The 17,089-nt window shown below is 40.2% G+C and overlaps 1 protein-coding gene across 1 annotated transcript in view; it reads right to left on the minus strand.

Moving 5' to 3' along the window:
- The window catches only part of USH2A (usherin), a 987,589-nt gene that overhangs the window by 197,154 nt on the left and 773,346 nt on the right, over nt 1-17,089 (minus strand). The window contains exons 51-52 of the mRNA XM_075540576.1: nt 15,841-16,064; nt 5,412-5,616 (exon numbers count right to left, since the gene is read on the minus strand). Coding sequence (XP_075396691.1) covers nt 5,412-5,616; nt 15,841-16,064 — 429 coding nt within the window. The remainder of the gene's footprint in view (nt 1-5,411; nt 5,617-15,840; nt 16,065-17,089) is intronic.

Raw genomic sequence — 17,089 nt, forward strand, 5'->3', positions numbered from 1 at the left:
CACCTTTCCTCATCAGAAAAATATGGGTACATTAAGAAAAAATGACAAATACTTGGTGCATAACAATAAATACAAATCAACTGCCATTGAGTTGGTTCCAACTCACACTGACTGACTATACAGGCGGTGTAGAGCTGCCATGGGAGGCTTCCAAAACTAACTTTTTATGAAAGTAGGAAGCCTCATCTTTCCCCTGTGGAGTGACTAGTGGTTTTGAATAACTGACCTTGAGATTAGCAGCCCAACTCGTAACCACAATACTACCAGGCTCCTTGATAAATCATTTAGTGTAAATAGATTAAGGTATAGCGAGAAGTGAAGGGTGCACCATTCCATGAATCTTCTACTTCTGCATAAGAAAGGGTTGCCAATATTGTTCTATAATTTTATTTATGTTCAACGTTATCATTCATTGCTTTCTTTTTGCCATCATTTATTTTAAAGGTGCTTGGTTAGCATGACTTAATTAAATTATTATTATATAGATGATAATGTCATTGTTATGAGACATTGGCCTGGAGATATTATTTTATTTAGGTTTTTTGCATTCCATACTTCTTTTCCTCCCCTTTCTCAAAGAAAAACTGAAATCAAAGGGGAAACTGATGACAAGGATCCACATGTGACCTCCTCCCTGGGAGATGGACGGCAGAGAAGGGGGGGAAGGGAGACTCAGGATAGGGCAAGATATGACAAGATAACAATCTGTGGATTATCAAGGGCTCATGAGGGAGGGGGGAGTGGAGAGGGAGGGGAAAAAAAGAGGACCTGATACAGAGGGCTGAAGTGGAGAGCAAATGCTTTGAGAATGATTAGGGCAAAGAATGTATGGATGTGCTTTATACAATTGATGTATGTTTATGTGTGGATTGTGATAAGAGTTGTATGAGCCCCTAATAAAATGTAAAAAAAGAAAAGGAAAAAAAAAGAAAATGATTAGGGCAAAGAATGCACAGATGTTCTTTATACAATTGATGTATGTATATGTATGAATTGTGATAAGAGCTGTATGAGCCCCTAATAAAATGTTTAAAAAATAATAAATAAGCTAAAACTATAAAAAAACAAAAACTGAAATCAAAACCAATCAACGTAAATAAAACCAATCTGCTTAACTTCTAGACTCATAAAAGTATACAGTGATGAGCTCTATGATTTAATTGGATATCCAATCAGCTTTCAATGGCTATTTCCAAGGTCAGCAGTTCAAACCCACCCATTTGTCAGTGGGAGAAAGATAAGGCTCTCTTCTTCTGCAGGGAATCGGGTGGGGCTCTGGGCTCTATGCTGTGCTGCTGGGGGCAAGTTTGGCACCATTGGCTGCTCCCGAGGAGAAGGAGGCTTTCCGTTCTTGATAAGAGCTGCTAGTCAGTACCCACAAGGGCAGTTCTAACCGATTCTATGGAGTCACTGTGAGTTGGAATGACTCCATGCAGGGAGTGTGAGTCTGCCCCTTTAAAGATTTCTAAAGCCCTGCAATCCTTGTATGTAGGGCTATTATAAGGTGGGCCTACCGCTTGTGCCAGTTTATCGTACTATGGCGGCTTGTGTGACGATGGATTGCAAAGTAATGTCAGCAAATTAAAACCCTCTCAATATGACCGATAGACAGCATCATAAATGGATACACGGAGAAAAGATGGAAGTTATCGGGGATTTTGTCTTGTTAGATCCACAATCAATGCTCATGGAAGCAGCCGTCAAGAGATCAAAGGAGACATTGCACTGGGTAAACCTGCTGTTAGAATGTGGAGAGCACGGATGTTTGTTCCTCTGAGGACAAAGGTATGCCTGACGCATGTCAAGGGATTTTCAATCGGCTCATATGCATATGAAAGTTGGACATTGAATAAGGAAGACTGAAAGAGAATCAATGCTTTTGATTTTGACTGAACTGCCAAAGAACGTGGACTGCCGAAAAGAACAAACGGATCTGTCTGGGAAGAAGTATGGCTGGCGTGCTCCTTAGAGGCAAGGACAGCAGCCCCTCTTCTGAGATACTCGGGACATGTCATCTGGAGAGACCAATGCCTAGGGAAGGACCTGATGCATGGTGAAGAACAGGGTCAAGAACAAAGAGGAGCACCTCGCGGAGATAAGATTGACAGAGTGGCTGAGGCAATGAACGATTGTGATCGTGGCGCAGGACCCAGCAGCGTTTCATTCTGTTGTTGGAATTTATTAGGTGGCACTGACATCAACAAGCGAGAATAAACTCACTGCAAGTGGTGTCTTTGATGAAAAGCCTTAGAAAAGGGTTAGATTTTTAATAATTTCAGAAGCAATAATGAGGTACTTACTAGTTGGATTTTCTAACATTTTTTGGATGTTGTGCATGTTGCTTTCTCTTCTTGGTCTACCTTCCCCAAATCTGGTAGGCTTTTACTTGTCTTACAACTCCTGCAGGATCCTAGAACTTGAACTTCATTATGGAGTAGGTTTCTATTGTGCTTCCATGCTCGGATCAGGCCATGTAACCCTCCAGAAGTCGTTCCTGACTGTTTCCGTTGCACCTGGTGTCCTCACAGCAGTGTGCAAGTATTTCTTTAACCTTATCACAGTACTTGCATGGCTGCCATTAGTCACATTGCAGTGTAGGTGTGCAATGACTTCCATGGAGATATGCTTCAAATTCCTGGTGGAAAGGACTGTTTCTTGTTTACCTGATGAGTTCAGGTCCTAGTACACGATTTACATGCATATGGCAATACCTGGTAATGGCATCTTGTAAGTAGTTAGTAAATATTTTTTTTCGTAGATGAATGATGGATTTTGGACAGTATTGGTATTGCTAGTCTCCAATCATGTTTCTTTAAATAAAGGCTTATTTTTCCATCTAAATTGATACAATTTGTCCTTGAATCAGTTTAATTGTGATTAATTTTTTCATGGTAATGGAAGATTTGCTATTTTTCATATTCAACTGATAGCATTTTCTGGCCAGAAGAACAGTAGGGAATAGCATTTAAATGGAAGCCAATATTATGTCAATCAAAGTCAAAAGTCACTGCCATCGAGTCAATTCCAACTTAGAGTGACTCTCTAGGTCAGGGTACAATGGCCCTTGAGAGATTCTGAGATTTTAATTCTATATGGGAATGGTAAACACACATTTACTTATGGAGAGGGCTATTTTAAGTGTGTTTTTAAAACCATTCAAAATATTTTCCTTTTTTGGCGGGGGATGGATTTAAATAGTGAAATTTCAGAGATGGAAATGGAATTATTTTTAAGTGTGGGTCCATAATTTAAATATGTGATGAGGTGGGAAGAGATAGAAAATGGGACAAACTGTCTTGTGTCTGGAGACCTTGCTAATACAACTCATTCTAATCAATATTATTAATTTTTATTTGCAATGTCCTAAATTCAAGTAATGACGTAAAGTTAAGCAAGGACACATTAGGATACTTCCATCGAAGTGGAGAAAAGTGCATATGGTAGATGTCGTGAATGTTGAATGAGGTGTGCCATCGCCGTGTAGTGTAGAGAGGGAGATGGGCTTGAGAAGTTACCCTGACGAGATAAATCTTTTTTTTAAATTGTTTTATTAGGGGCTCATACATCTCTTATCACAATCCATACATACATCAATTGTGTAAAGCACATTTGTACATTCATTGCCCTCATTCTCAAAACATTTGCTCTCCACTTAAGCCCCTGGTATCAGTTCATGTTCCCCCACCCCTCCCTTCTCCCCTCTCCCTCATGAACCCTTGATAATTTATAAATTATTTTGTTATACCATGCACTGTCCGAAATCTCCCTTCACCCACTTTTCTGTTCTCCGTCCTCCAGGGAGGAGGTCACCTGTAGATCCTCAAAATCGCTTCCCCCTTTCCAACCCACCCTCCCTCCACACTCCCAGTATCGCCACCCTCACCACTGGTCCTCAAGGGATCAACCGCCCTGGATTCCCTGTGTTTCCAGTTCCTATCTGTACCAGTGTACATCCTCTGGTCTAGCCAGATTTGTAAGATAGAATTGGGATCATGATGGGGGGTTGGGGGGAGGAAGCATTTAGCAACTAGAGGAAAGTTGTATTTTTCATTGTTGTTACATCACACCCTGACTGGCTTGTCTCCTCCCAGAAACCCTTCTGTATGGGGATGCCCAGTGGCCTACAAATGGGCCTTGGGTCTCCATTCTGAACTCCCCACCCCATTCACTATAAGATTTTTTTGTTCTGATGATGCCTGATACCTGATCCCTTTAACACCCCGTGATAGCACAGGCTGGTGTGCTTCTTCCATGTGGGCTTTGTTGCTTCTGAGTTAGATCGCCACTTGTTTACCTTCAATCCTTTAAGACCCCAGATGCTATATCTTTTGATAGCCGGGCACCATTAGCTTTCTTCACCACATTTGCTTATTCACCCGCTTTGTCTTTAGCGGTTGTGTCTTGAATGTGAACATCATAGAATGCCAACTTAATAGAAGAAAGTATTCTTGCATTGAGGGAGTACTTGAGTGGAGGCCCAATGTCCCTCTGCTATCTTAGTACTAAACCTATGAATATATGCACATAGATCTATTTCCCCATCCTCATATATAAATATATTTTCATATGTACATGTCTTTATCCAGACCTCTATAAATATCCTTTGCCTCCCAGCTCTTTCCTCTATTTCCTGTGACTCTCCTTCTGTCCCACTATCATGCTCAGTCCCCACCAGTTGTTCAGCAATTCCTCTTGGTTACCTTACCCCTGAATCTTGACCTGCACCTTGAAGTGGAGGATTCTGGACACTTCAAGTGGAAGGAGTAGTCTGAGGGTGGTGCACAGAAACCTGAAAGAGCTCCCATACCATATGGAGTCTTCCTCAGCTGACCCTCTGGCAGATGTCATGGTTTGAGTATATATCCTTTAGCACACTAAGTTATACTTTCAGTTCAGACCCTCAAATTTCCCAACTGCCACATTATCAGATGCAAACTATTAATCTGAGGATAAATTTCAGCAAGGGTTTAAATCACCACAGAACTTGACTTTATCCTCTTTCCACTTGCAGTGCGAGCAACATTCACTGCATTTATTGAAAGTCTACATATGAGTGTCGATATAAGAAAATTTAGTTCATTCACATTTAATTTCTACTGTATGCCATATGCATACTATACCAGTACCATGCTATTAAGTCATTTGTTCCTCTGATCTCCAGTCTCCCCAGATTAATTTAAAAGTAACATGTATGCATGTTTAAGTTAGACTTTAAAAAATATTTAAACTACTAACTTTGAATAAGTCCAAATTATACCTTAATTACTTTGTAATTAGCTAACCCCCAAACATGATGGATTCAATTGATATTAGGATAAGGAGAGAAATGATGCAATGAGACATATTTGCATTCTATTACACCTTTTTACTCTATCTACTGGGCACAGGGTAGATCGCTCACTCTGAATTACCTGTAAAAGAATAAATGTTTGCACTCCCCGTATGCACACGTTCTTCAGCGGAGGAGCATATTTCTTCCGTTGATGTCTTCTCTGTGGAATTGTGAGGCCCTTTTATGACAATGCAGATGTGGCTGCTAACGTTGAAGTCACACTTGCCACAATGTGCGGTGGCCTCCATAGCCGCTGGGCAGAGAGTCATGCATTGACTAGTCTCCTAAATCAAAGAGTGGGGATGAAGAGAGAGGAAGAAGGTTATTTTAAGAATGAGTTTAAACATATGTTGTGTAGATTTTTACAGCACAACTTTCCAGTGAAATTTTCTTTCACATAGTTCATGAATGACTGAAAAGTCATAAAAAGAAATGAAGGTAGTTTGTATACTATAAAGAGAAGCTACTTTGAAATGACAGAGATTTGGCTTCACGATCCGGATTTGTAATCTCCTACTTTGGTGACCTTGAAGGAGTCTCTTATGTTCTTAAAGCCACAGTTTCTTTATTGGGAAAATAGAAATAAAATTTACCCTGTAGTGTGTGGTATGAACCTTCCATAAAAGCCTGAATCTTAGTAGATACCTCATAAAAACAATAGTCACTATTTTATTATTGCTACATTGACATGCTCCTCTAATTGTATTTTAGAGAAAACTACAGGATGTGATATTTGAGCATCTGTACTTTCCTGTATTGATGGGAAGTTGCACCCATGACAGATTTTAGACCATACGGTATACTTCATGCAAGCTTTAGAAAATCTAAATATTTCATCAGGCATCAGTATCAATATAATCATGTGTATCTATACACACTTGATGGATCTATTTCTCTGATGATGCTTTTAACTTTGCAGTTATTGCCAAGTATCAGGGTGCTAGACGCTGAAAATAAAAAACACCCTGCAAACATCCTCAATTTCAGCACCTGTCAATAGGACATATGCTTATTCTTTCTTTTTTTGAAAATAACATATTATGGCACTTTTTGGTAAAAGACTACGAGCAAATTAAGTTTTCCATCTCAGGCTTTCCACAAAAACTGTTTCGTGGTACCTTACATTGACACATGGTATCAACATTCTCTTCAGGTTGGCTCAGGTTGTTCCCTTTCTGGTACTCTAGCTACCCTGCCCCTTAGGTTCTCATCTTTCCTTCTGAGTAACTGTTAGCCGTTTGGTCTCTTACTGATATTCTTTAAGTAGGACACTGACTATAAGGGTAATGGCCATCATTTTATGTCCCACTCTGCTATTTTGCTAACTGGTGATTTCAGGGGGTAGACTTGGTGTCGAGTGTCTCAAGGTAAAACACGCAGAGAAGCCTCTTACTCTCTACTGTCCAATAATTGTCTTTTTTAAAAAAAAAAGATAGAATTTGACTTCCTATTCAGAATTTTCTTCCATTTTATCTGTGACAAGCAAATTATTGTAAGCTCAGACAGAACAGTCAGTGGTGGTGGTTGACATGCTTCTAATTCTTCTGGTCTTAGAGCAGATGAAGTTGAGGCCCACCTAGAATTGTTTCCCCTGCAGGATTTTGGCTGCCTTGTTACTGCTTTGGTTCTGGTGTGTAGTGACCTATAGCTTTTCTTTCTTTCTTTCTTTTTTTAATTAAATGGTCAGTGGGAAGCATTTAAGATCCCTAGCCACTAATTTGCAGATCATGCTTTTTATGAACTACGTTTTTCCAGTTGATCAAATCTATGAGTTTAGTTTATGGTTCTAAGCCTTCAATCCTAGAAAAATCAGTCTTGGAAGATATTTAGTTATGTGGGGTATCTATATTTATATCATCTATGATTATATGTGCCTGCACTCACAGATGTGTATTTTCATTTACCTAATGATACTTCTCTCTGTTCATAAGTATGCTTATCCATTTATTCCCGTGCTTATACTCACCAATATATGCACACACACATTTTTTTACTTTGGTTGCAAAAACTACATCCATATTTAGTGCTAATCTTCCTATCATAAAAAGTAGCATGTTTTGGGATATGAGGCACATTTTTTCTCACTCCTCCTTTCATTCTGGTAGCTATTAATAAACATCGGTCCTTCTCTACATTTATCTAGTCTTTTCTTTATATAACACGTAGCATTATGCCCGCCAGGTCTACCCATGTTATGCTATGTTTCATGGACTCCTCATTGTTTTTCATGGTTGTATAGTATTCCTTTGTATGTATGCAGCACAATTTGCCTATCTTCTTATTCACTGATGAGAACTTTGGTGGCTCCTATTTATTTGCTACTGTGAATAAAGCAGCAATGAACATAGGCATGCAAATATGTCTGCGTGTGCCACCAATTTTAGGCCGCTAGGGTCTTTTACCCACAATTTGTCTGTGAGTTTGATGTACTGTGGCAATCTGCACTTTGCTGCGATGCTGGAAAGAATGCTAGCAGAACCTCAGATACCAGAAGGTTACCCAAGTATTAGCAGAGCTTTCAGACTAAAACTGACTACGAAGAAAAAAGAGGTAATTCATTCACAAAAACTGAGACACTGAAAACCATGTGAATGGCAGGGAACATTGCCAGAATATGATTCTCAAAGGATAGGAAGCAGTCAAACTAACGCCGCAGAAGGAAGCGCTGCCTCTTCAAAGTAGAAGCCACTGCAGTGGCATGAATGGAAAACCCTTTGAAGATCTTCATTTGCGGATTGTGGAAAATGCAAATAAGAAACAGCTGCAAATATTCATAGATATTGAAACATGGAACGTACAAAGCATGATTCTAGGACTATTGGAAATGATTAAGAATTAAATATAAGGCATAAAGATTGATATTCTAGGCACAGGTGAGCTGAAATTGGCCATTTTGAGTCTCACGGCTATCTGGTTTACTATGCTGGGAATGACAAATTCAAGAGGAATGGCATCACATCCCTCATAACAAAGAACATTTCAAGATCCACGTTGAAGTGCAATGCTGTCGGTGATAGGATAATATCTATAATGCCTACAAGGAAGTCAGGATAATAAAACTATTATTCAAATTTATGCGCCAATCAGTAACATTAGTGAGAAGTTGAAGAATTCTACTGATATTTTCATTCTGAAATAGATAAAACATGAGATAAAGGTACATTGGTAATTACTGATTATTGGAATGTGAAAGATGGGAAAAAGAAGGAGCGGTAGTTGGAAAATATGACTTTGGTGTTGGAAACAAAACTGGAAAATTCACATGCTAGAACGTTGCAAGACTAATGACTTTTTCATCAACATAAATGGTGACAATACATGTGGACCTTGCCAGACGGGACACACAAAACAAAGCCTGATTAAACCAGTTTGTGGAAGCGACAAAAAAACCTCGATGTCATTAGCTAAAATATGGCCTGAGAATGGTTGTGGAAGCGACCATCATTTGCTCATATTCGAGTTGAAATTTAAAACTTTAAAAAATATTCATGAGAGCCAAAATATAACTTTGAGAATATCCCACCTAAGTTCAGTGCCATCTTCAGAACCGATTTGACACACTGCACATTCATTGAGCACTAATGATCATAAGGTTTGTTGGATGATTTCTAGAATGTCATATATATATATATATATATATAATTTAAAATACAGGAAGAAAATGATCAAAATGGATGTCAGAAGATTCTCGTAAACTTTCTCTAGAAAATAGAAAAGCTAAAGCAAATGGAAGAAACCATGAAGTAAAAGACCTTAAAAGAAAGTTTCAAAGTAAAGTACTAAAGTGAAACGTGAAACATCCTGCAATTACACAACCAAAGGGAAGGATATGCTCAGCATTTCTCGAGGTGAAAGAACTGAGAAAAAATTCAAGTATCACGTTTCAAAATTGAAGGATCCTATGGTTAAAACATTGTAAAATTCACAAAGCATCAAAAGAAGGTTGAAGGAATACACAGAGCCAGTGTATCAGAAACAAAGTGGCTGGTCTTCAACATGTGAGAGGTAGTGTATAATCAAGAACCACTGGTACTAAGAAAAAAAAGAAACACAAGTTGTATTTAAGGCGTTGGTGAAAAGGGCTCCAGGAAATGGGAGAATACTAATTTTGACAAACTGATGCCACATGGAAACAATCATGCATCGATGCCAAGAAATTTAGAAGGTAGCTATCCAACCGGAAGAGTTCCATCCCAAAGAAATACGATGTTGCTGCTATTACGTGTCACCTTCTCCGGATGACACAGCTTCACTGATGATTGGCTCAACATACAGATTGAATAAGTCTGGTGAGAGGCTATAACCCTGTCTCACACCTTTCCTGACTTCAAACCATGCAGTATTCCCGTATTCTGTTTGCACAACTGCCTCTTGATCCAGGTGCAGGTTCCATGTGAGCATAATGTATTGTTCTAGGCTATTCACTCTTCTCAAAGTTCTCCATGGGTTGTTATGTTCCACGCTATCCAATACCTTGAGAAGAACTGAGAAGTCACCCGTGACATTTTACAGGTAACGAATAGCAAGTTACTGTCATTTCCTACGTCCAAGACTAAGCAGGAGGCCCAAAATTTGGTCAGTCTATTTTGACCTTAGAAGACTCATATTCCACACTTGTGTATATTGTTAGCTTCCATGCAAGCAGTTCAAAACTACCAGTCAACAGTTGCAGAAACTCACAAAGGGCAGTTCTACACTGACCTATAGGGTTGCTATGAGTTGGCATGGACTCAATGTCAGTGAGTTCTGTTTTTGGTTTACCCATAATGCATTCGAATGGGGTCCTGAGTCACAGCAGACTATGTCTAAGCTACAGAAGCCAGTCTCACTCCCCTTGTCTTTGGGGTTCTGGGCTGGGAAGTTTCCAGAAGCTGCAACATGAGACACACCATTTGAAATTCAATCAACTGCCTGCTACTGGGTATTGATTGAGACTGTCTCAAAGACAGAAAGGCATGAAATTAGCATAAGACCTGAGATAGCCATGTCTTGGATGATTTTGGAGAAACATTCAAAGAAAGAAGGTGCTGGCCAACAAAGATTCGTAATAAAATGGAAATGGTTTGTAGGTATTCTCAAAGGATACAGGACAATCATGTGGGCTTATTATGAAGACATTTAGAAAAATGAAAAATTGTATAGGTGAAAAAAGCCAAGAGGTTTCTATTGCATAACTTTTCCCACCATGACAATGAATTCAGTCATTCTTCGAAGGCAGTAAGTGGTATCATATAAAATTGTTATTGGGGAACTTTACCCTATCCACTCTAATCTTACCCATTCAGATTTTTTTAAATTTTGCTTTCTAAACTCTAAGAACATTGCAAGAGATACAAGATGAGTCTTTTGAGGACACCAAGACTATCATTCTGACATCACGCAAGTTGAAGAATATCGGATTCTTTGTGGAAGAGTTGGAAAGCCAGAAGCACTTCCCTCAGTAGTATAGACAGATGATGTGTTGGGAATAACAGCGTCACATTCTGATATTTTTGTTTAATAAAGTTTTCTATGGTTTCGTTACACTTCTTCACTTCCCTTCACATATCTGTTAGATCCAGTCGGCTTATGGCTTTATTCAAATTCTATATGACTTTAGTGATCTTTTTAGATGTTCTCTTTATAATTGTTTGGTTTTGTTTGCTTATAACTGAAGGTGGTGTGTTTAAGTTCTCCACCATTCTACATTAGTTCTACCATTACAGAGTTGTCTATTTCTCTTTTTGTTGGTCAGTATCTATTTTATGTACATGGTGTAGTGCTTTAGGTGCATATATAAGAAGACCTTCAAAAGTTCATGTAGAAACTTAATCTTTTAAATTCCATTTTCCAGTAATATATTATGCTTCCACATATTTATAAAGATTATGTCTTCTTGATAGATTGACCCTTTTATTATTGTGTAATGTCCTTCCTTATTTCTTGCAATCTATTTTTGTTTGCAATCTATTTTATCTGGTGTATACATGACTACTCTGATCTTTTTTGTTTATTTGTTGCAGGGAATAATTTTTGTCACCCCCTTTTCCTGTTCATATATTTTAAAGTGTGCTTTTTGTTGGCAAAACAACAAAAATTATATAATTTTAACATTATCATTTAAGAACAATTTACTTTTAAGTTTATTAATGAAAGTGAAGTATCTATCTCACTCATTTTGCTACTTGGTTTTTGCTTTTCTTCTGTGTGTGCTTTTGTATCTCCTTTTTTTAAAATTCTGATTTATTTCTCTTTAAGTTTGTATTTGTTTGACTGCTTTCCTGTGATGATCTCTTTTGATATTTTTTTCTCGCTGCTTCCTTATGGTGACTTCTTAGTGGTTACTGTATATATTACATTATGCAAATTATAAATGCAACATCTCATAAATGAACAATAGCTATTTTAATGTTTTGAATTTTCATAGTGTCCCATTTTTGTTTCTCCAGTTTCTAATTTCCACTAATATGCTTTCTTTGGGCTGTTTGACTCCTTTAAATATATTTAGCAACATAGTCTGAAAATTATCATTTATTCTAGCATGCTTAAGAAACATTTCCTCTACTTTATGTTTTATTTTGGTTTTGACTGGCCTTCTTTTGTGATTTTTGTGGGGCCTCCTATATTTTTGTTGAATTTGGTACAGTTATTTATCTTTTTTTTTTCCTTTAAACGTTGTCTTCTTGAATTTTGGGATTTTTTTCTGATTGGCCATGGTCACACAAGCATCTGCCAGTGGAAAGACTCGCCCAAACCTACCAGTTGCTCCTGGGACACAGCTGTCTGGCACCCACCTCCACACAGGTCCCACGGTGACGCTGGGTCCCAATCAACCAAAGGGTGGCAGGTTGGGTGTTTTCTCCAGAAACCACTAGAAAGCATTGCTATTCTTCTCTCTCTCTCTCTCTTATGTCTTATCATTTATTTCTCCTTTTATCTGTTTTAGTCTTTGAAACAATGATTCAGGAGTTCTAGAAACCCGTGTACCAAAGGGAGTGCATAGGTTGATTGCAGACACTGATACAAGCACTGCGGTTTTGGCTTTTCGGTTCCTGCACTGGTCTGCTCTCAGAGTTTCATTAGCTGCAGTTTCTCTCTTGGTACGTCATCAGTCTGAATTACTCCCTCATGTTGCTACTTTTTACATTTCTCCTGGTCCCATTGCACATTCATAGTGGACTTCAGTAGGTTTCAGCAGTATTCACGCTCAGCACCCGGGTCTCCCCTCACCCCTTTCCACTGATTAGCTCCTTCTCTTGGCCTCCTGTCTGGAGTGTTACCCAGCCCCAGGCCCGGATGGCTGCAGAGACTGAGTACGTGAGTGCTCCCGATGCTAGTAGGTTAGTCTCCCCAGCTTTTGTGTTGTCCCTGATCAAAATCCCTACTTCGGAACCGTCAACAAACAAGTTTCCTGCCTTCTGTTATTTTGGTCTGTATTTGATTTTATGAATTTTTTAGTGGATCAGTTGTTGAGGGGTAATGGTGGTCTCCACTCAATCTGTCTCTGGTTTTGCTTCCTCTCCCTTCTTTGATAAAGAGGACAACACATGTAAAACCTAGTTCTTATTTTGCTATTTTTCATTTTGCTATTGAAGACCTATCTACAGCCAACCTCTTTACTACATAAAATAAGTTAACTGTTCTCAGAATCATGAGTTAAAATGGTCAAACTTATTCCAGCATTTTTTCCTCTCAGAACTGCATAATTTTATTTTATAAAATTCTTCATCAAACTACCCAGTCCCATCAAGTAGATTCCAACTCATAGTGACTCTACATAGGGTTCTATGGTGCTAAATCTTTGAAGGACAGACAGTTTCAGCTTTCTCCCACACAGCAGTGGATGGGTTTGAACTGCTGAAGTCACTGTTTACCCAGGAACACCACTAGGGGTCCCTGGTAGGAGTCCAAGACTCCATGGAAACATGTTAATTAAACATCTGCATCGGAGTCCAACCAACGACAGAGAAACAATGGTTTGAATAATGGACGAGTAGCAAAATGAAGGCATGCATACACTTAGGACATCTGAAGCATTCTTAGAAATTGGGAAGTTGAGACCAAGCTCAACATGTCATTTTGTCCCTGGGGGCACTAGAATCCCAAGCTTACTACACTAGGAGGAGCTTCCTGGATACATAGATCAGGGGACCAGTGGGTAGAAAGGATGAACTCTGCATGCGTAGAGGTAGATGCCATTAGTGCGCAATTATCCCCTGCATCTTCCCTTCCATGGTGTCCCGAGTCTGTGTGTGCAGTGCCTGTGTCCCCAGGGACTGCTAGGAGGCAGGGCTGCCTGACCCACATTGAAAAGTAATAAGAAAAAGTCCTACTGAAGGTCCCCTGCCTACATGAGTATGTTTGGTACCTAGTGTTTCTGAGAGAGAGAGAGAGAGAGAGAGAGAGAGAGAGAGAGAGAGAGAGAGAGAGAGAGAGAGAGAGAGAGAGAGAGAGGAAGAGGATATATAGATAGATATAGATTTGTACTTTGAAGTTGGCTGCTGCCGTAAGAAAAATAACAACAGCTCAAAGAGATATCGACTTGCAGTTAGTCAGGGAGTGGCAAAGAAATAGAAAGTGGAGATTGAGATATTTGTGTTTTTTTCTATGTCATGTTAATTCCCAATGACAACGACCAAGAAAATGTACCTTCCATGAACTTTTACTAAGGAAGAGAATCCTTCATAACGAAAGAGTAATCTAAGAAAGAGGGAAACTTGGGAGTTCAGAACACAGATATGGAATGCAATTCCTGAGTCAACAGCTTAAGGAAACTGTAGAGACTCTACAAGGAGACAGTCCAGATTTGGCTTCAGGGAACAAAATGGAACTGCCCGATTGCACTGTTCCCCTCCTCCCCGTGTTTGATGCAGCAGGAGGGAATCTCCGCCTCGTCATAACAGCTTACATGTGAATGTTTAATATCATTATTCATTGGCCTTCCTGCAGCCAATTCAGAGGTTCATGGATATCACCTAAACCCCTTCCTTAAATGCGGGAGCCCTGCACCCCTGAAGTAGGTGCCGGAGTGGCCCACAGTATTTCTGCTCAATGAATCACCCAAAAGTTGGCAGGGTGGACCCTGGTGGCATTCTGGAAGAAAGGCCTGGTGTTCTGCTGTTAACAGACGGCAGACACGATCCCATGGCGCAGGTGTACTCTGTACCATAAGGAGTTGTCATGAGTCTCTGTAGATTCAGTGGTAAGAGGTTTGTTTCTTATTCTTATCTCACTGAGACCGAGATCAGATGCTCCATCCCAATCTTAGGACTAACTAAGGGAAGGGACATAAAGAAATGAATGATTGTGAACAAGTGTGACGTTTCTGAAAGCGGCATGGCGTGCTTTCCGGCTGTATTTTCATGTACACATGGGTGTTTCCTGACGAGTCATCTGGAAGGCATGTTCTTGCAGCACTGACAGTTTCCGAGAGCAAACAATACTAGGTGTTAAGACAAAGGCGTCTGTCTCCACTGCTGTCCGGACTGCCCATGAATAAACAAACTCGGGGAACAGAATCCTGGTCAGGCGCCTTTCATTCAATTGGTCGATTAAAGTGGTGAGCAAGTTAGTAAAATGCAGGCAAATACCTATATTTGGGTATAGATATTTCATACGACTATTCTCTTCCAAAAGTGGCCATCTCTTTAGCGACCTTACGGGTCCCCTTAATACATAATTATTAGAAAGTGCAATCTCATAGGTATTTCACATGCCCAAAGGTCTGATCCCTCTAAAGGCGTCCTCATTTCCCCCAGCCATCTCCTGATGATAAATTAGCATAGCATATGGTAGGTTTGTTGGTTTTGCTGCGGTTGCTGCTTTGTTTGCGGGCTCTGTTTGTAACTGCCATAATCCTTTCCTTGTTGTGGTTTGTTCTGAAATCCTGGGCCACATCCAATGGTAACAAACATGACACAGTTCTACGTGGCGACGTCAACAAGCTCAAGGAAAAAGCCCACTATCTTTATATTGCATTCCCCTCCCCCCACAATTTCCTAAGCCTCCCCATAGGTGAATCACCACTGTACATCCCATGTCTGGACCTGTCCCCTTTCCTGGAGGACAAAGACGCGTGCTCGTCTGGCTCTGCTGCCCTGGAATCTGATCTACACACCGCTGGATGATATCACTGGATTTGCCATCTCTCTCAAGGGGAAGTGGGTTATGGCTAAAGACGTTGGCTCCCTCAGTCTCCATCTCCAGCACCCTATTGCATGAAATTGTCTTCTTGCAGACACCCCAGACTACGTGCGTGAGATCTTTCAGCCCACGGACTTACCTGCACTAATCTGGAGCACTGGGCAAAGCTTCCTGAGAACAGCTAAGCATTATTAATTCCTTTAGAATTCATTGCAATAACATCAATCACAGTGAACTCATTCGGTATTAATATGGATATAATGTGAAAATGAATAATGCACACAGGAGGTTTTTTTAATATTCCTATTTTAGAAAAATAGTGATGAACAATGTATTTCTCTTTCCATTGTCAAATCGGAGCCTCCGAGAGGCTTCCTATCAATTACCTTCATCATCATTCCAGGTGAAATCTTGTCAGAGCAAACATATTTCAAAGGATTATATCCAACTCCATCGCAGCATCGCTGGCTCTTTGGAATAAGTTCAGTTTCACAGCATTTCACTGGCACCGGGTCATCCGTTTTAACATGTGCTTTAAACTCTCCACTGGAAGCCGAGCAGCATATGGTATCTGACATATTCACATAATCCTGCCCACAACAGAGCATCCCTGCAACAATAAAATCTTCTATATGAATGTGAAATAAATAACGAAGGAAGAAAACTGAGGCTGCTGCAAAGTTTGGCATAAACATGTCAGGCTCAGGCGGTTGCTGAAATGGTGGAACTACTAAGGTGGAGTTTCCCTACAAAGGTGACTTCAATGTGCAGCGAGGGGTTCGTCTTACTGAGCCCACCAGGCACTCATTAGAACACACACGAGAAAGTGTTCCAAACTCGACCTGCCCAGCCCAACTTCTCCAACGTGGCATTAAAAAAAAATATGATTTCTGTCATTAAAAACTGCCCGTCCATTTCCTGATGATAACATCGTATGGAAAAATAAAGTTATTTCTGACTACAGGGTCTCCTAGATGGTTCTGGAAATACACAAGGGTAGAGAAGGTCACTTTGAGCATTTATTCTGGGGCTGCCAGGCGGGCGCACAGGAAGGTAAGACCAGGAACGCGCGCCAGAGACTGGGTCTGAGGAGTGGGGTAAGGGTTTGCCTGTTGTGACTGCGGATCCCTCGGGTGGGGGGCGCCTTGTGGATAACTGAAGGATGGCAATTGGAACCGGGCAACCCCTGCCCTGGAGAAAGACGGGTCCATAGGCCGCCATCAATATGTACATACAGGGGGAATGGGAGCAGGGAGGGAGGTGAAAAACTGAGGAGCTGATCCCAAGGGCTCAAGTAGAAAGCAAACGTTTTGAGAATGATGATGGCAAAAAATGTCCAAATGTACTTGACACGATGGATGGATTGTGATAAGAACTGTATGAGTCCCCAATAAAATGATACCCCCAAAAAAGGATTTACATGCTGTCTTGGCAGTCCTAGGGGGGCGTTCTAATGTGTCTCCTAGGGCAGCTGTGCATCAACATTAAATGGCAATGAGTTTGGCTTCTTCTCTTTTCATTTTGGATTTTCTGTGGTGTTAGTTGCTTTTCTGTGGATTTCAACTCACGTGACAGAGTAGAACTATCCTCCCAGATCTCTAGGCGGTAACGTTATAGACCACCAGGTCTTTCTCT

The sequence above is a fragment of the Tenrec ecaudatus genome, chromosome 1 (genome assembly GCF_050624435.1).
Source record: "Tenrec ecaudatus isolate mTenEca1 chromosome 1, mTenEca1.hap1, whole genome shotgun sequence".
NCBI classification, from domain to species: Eukaryota; Metazoa; Chordata; class Mammalia; order Afrosoricida; family Tenrecidae; genus Tenrec; species Tenrec ecaudatus.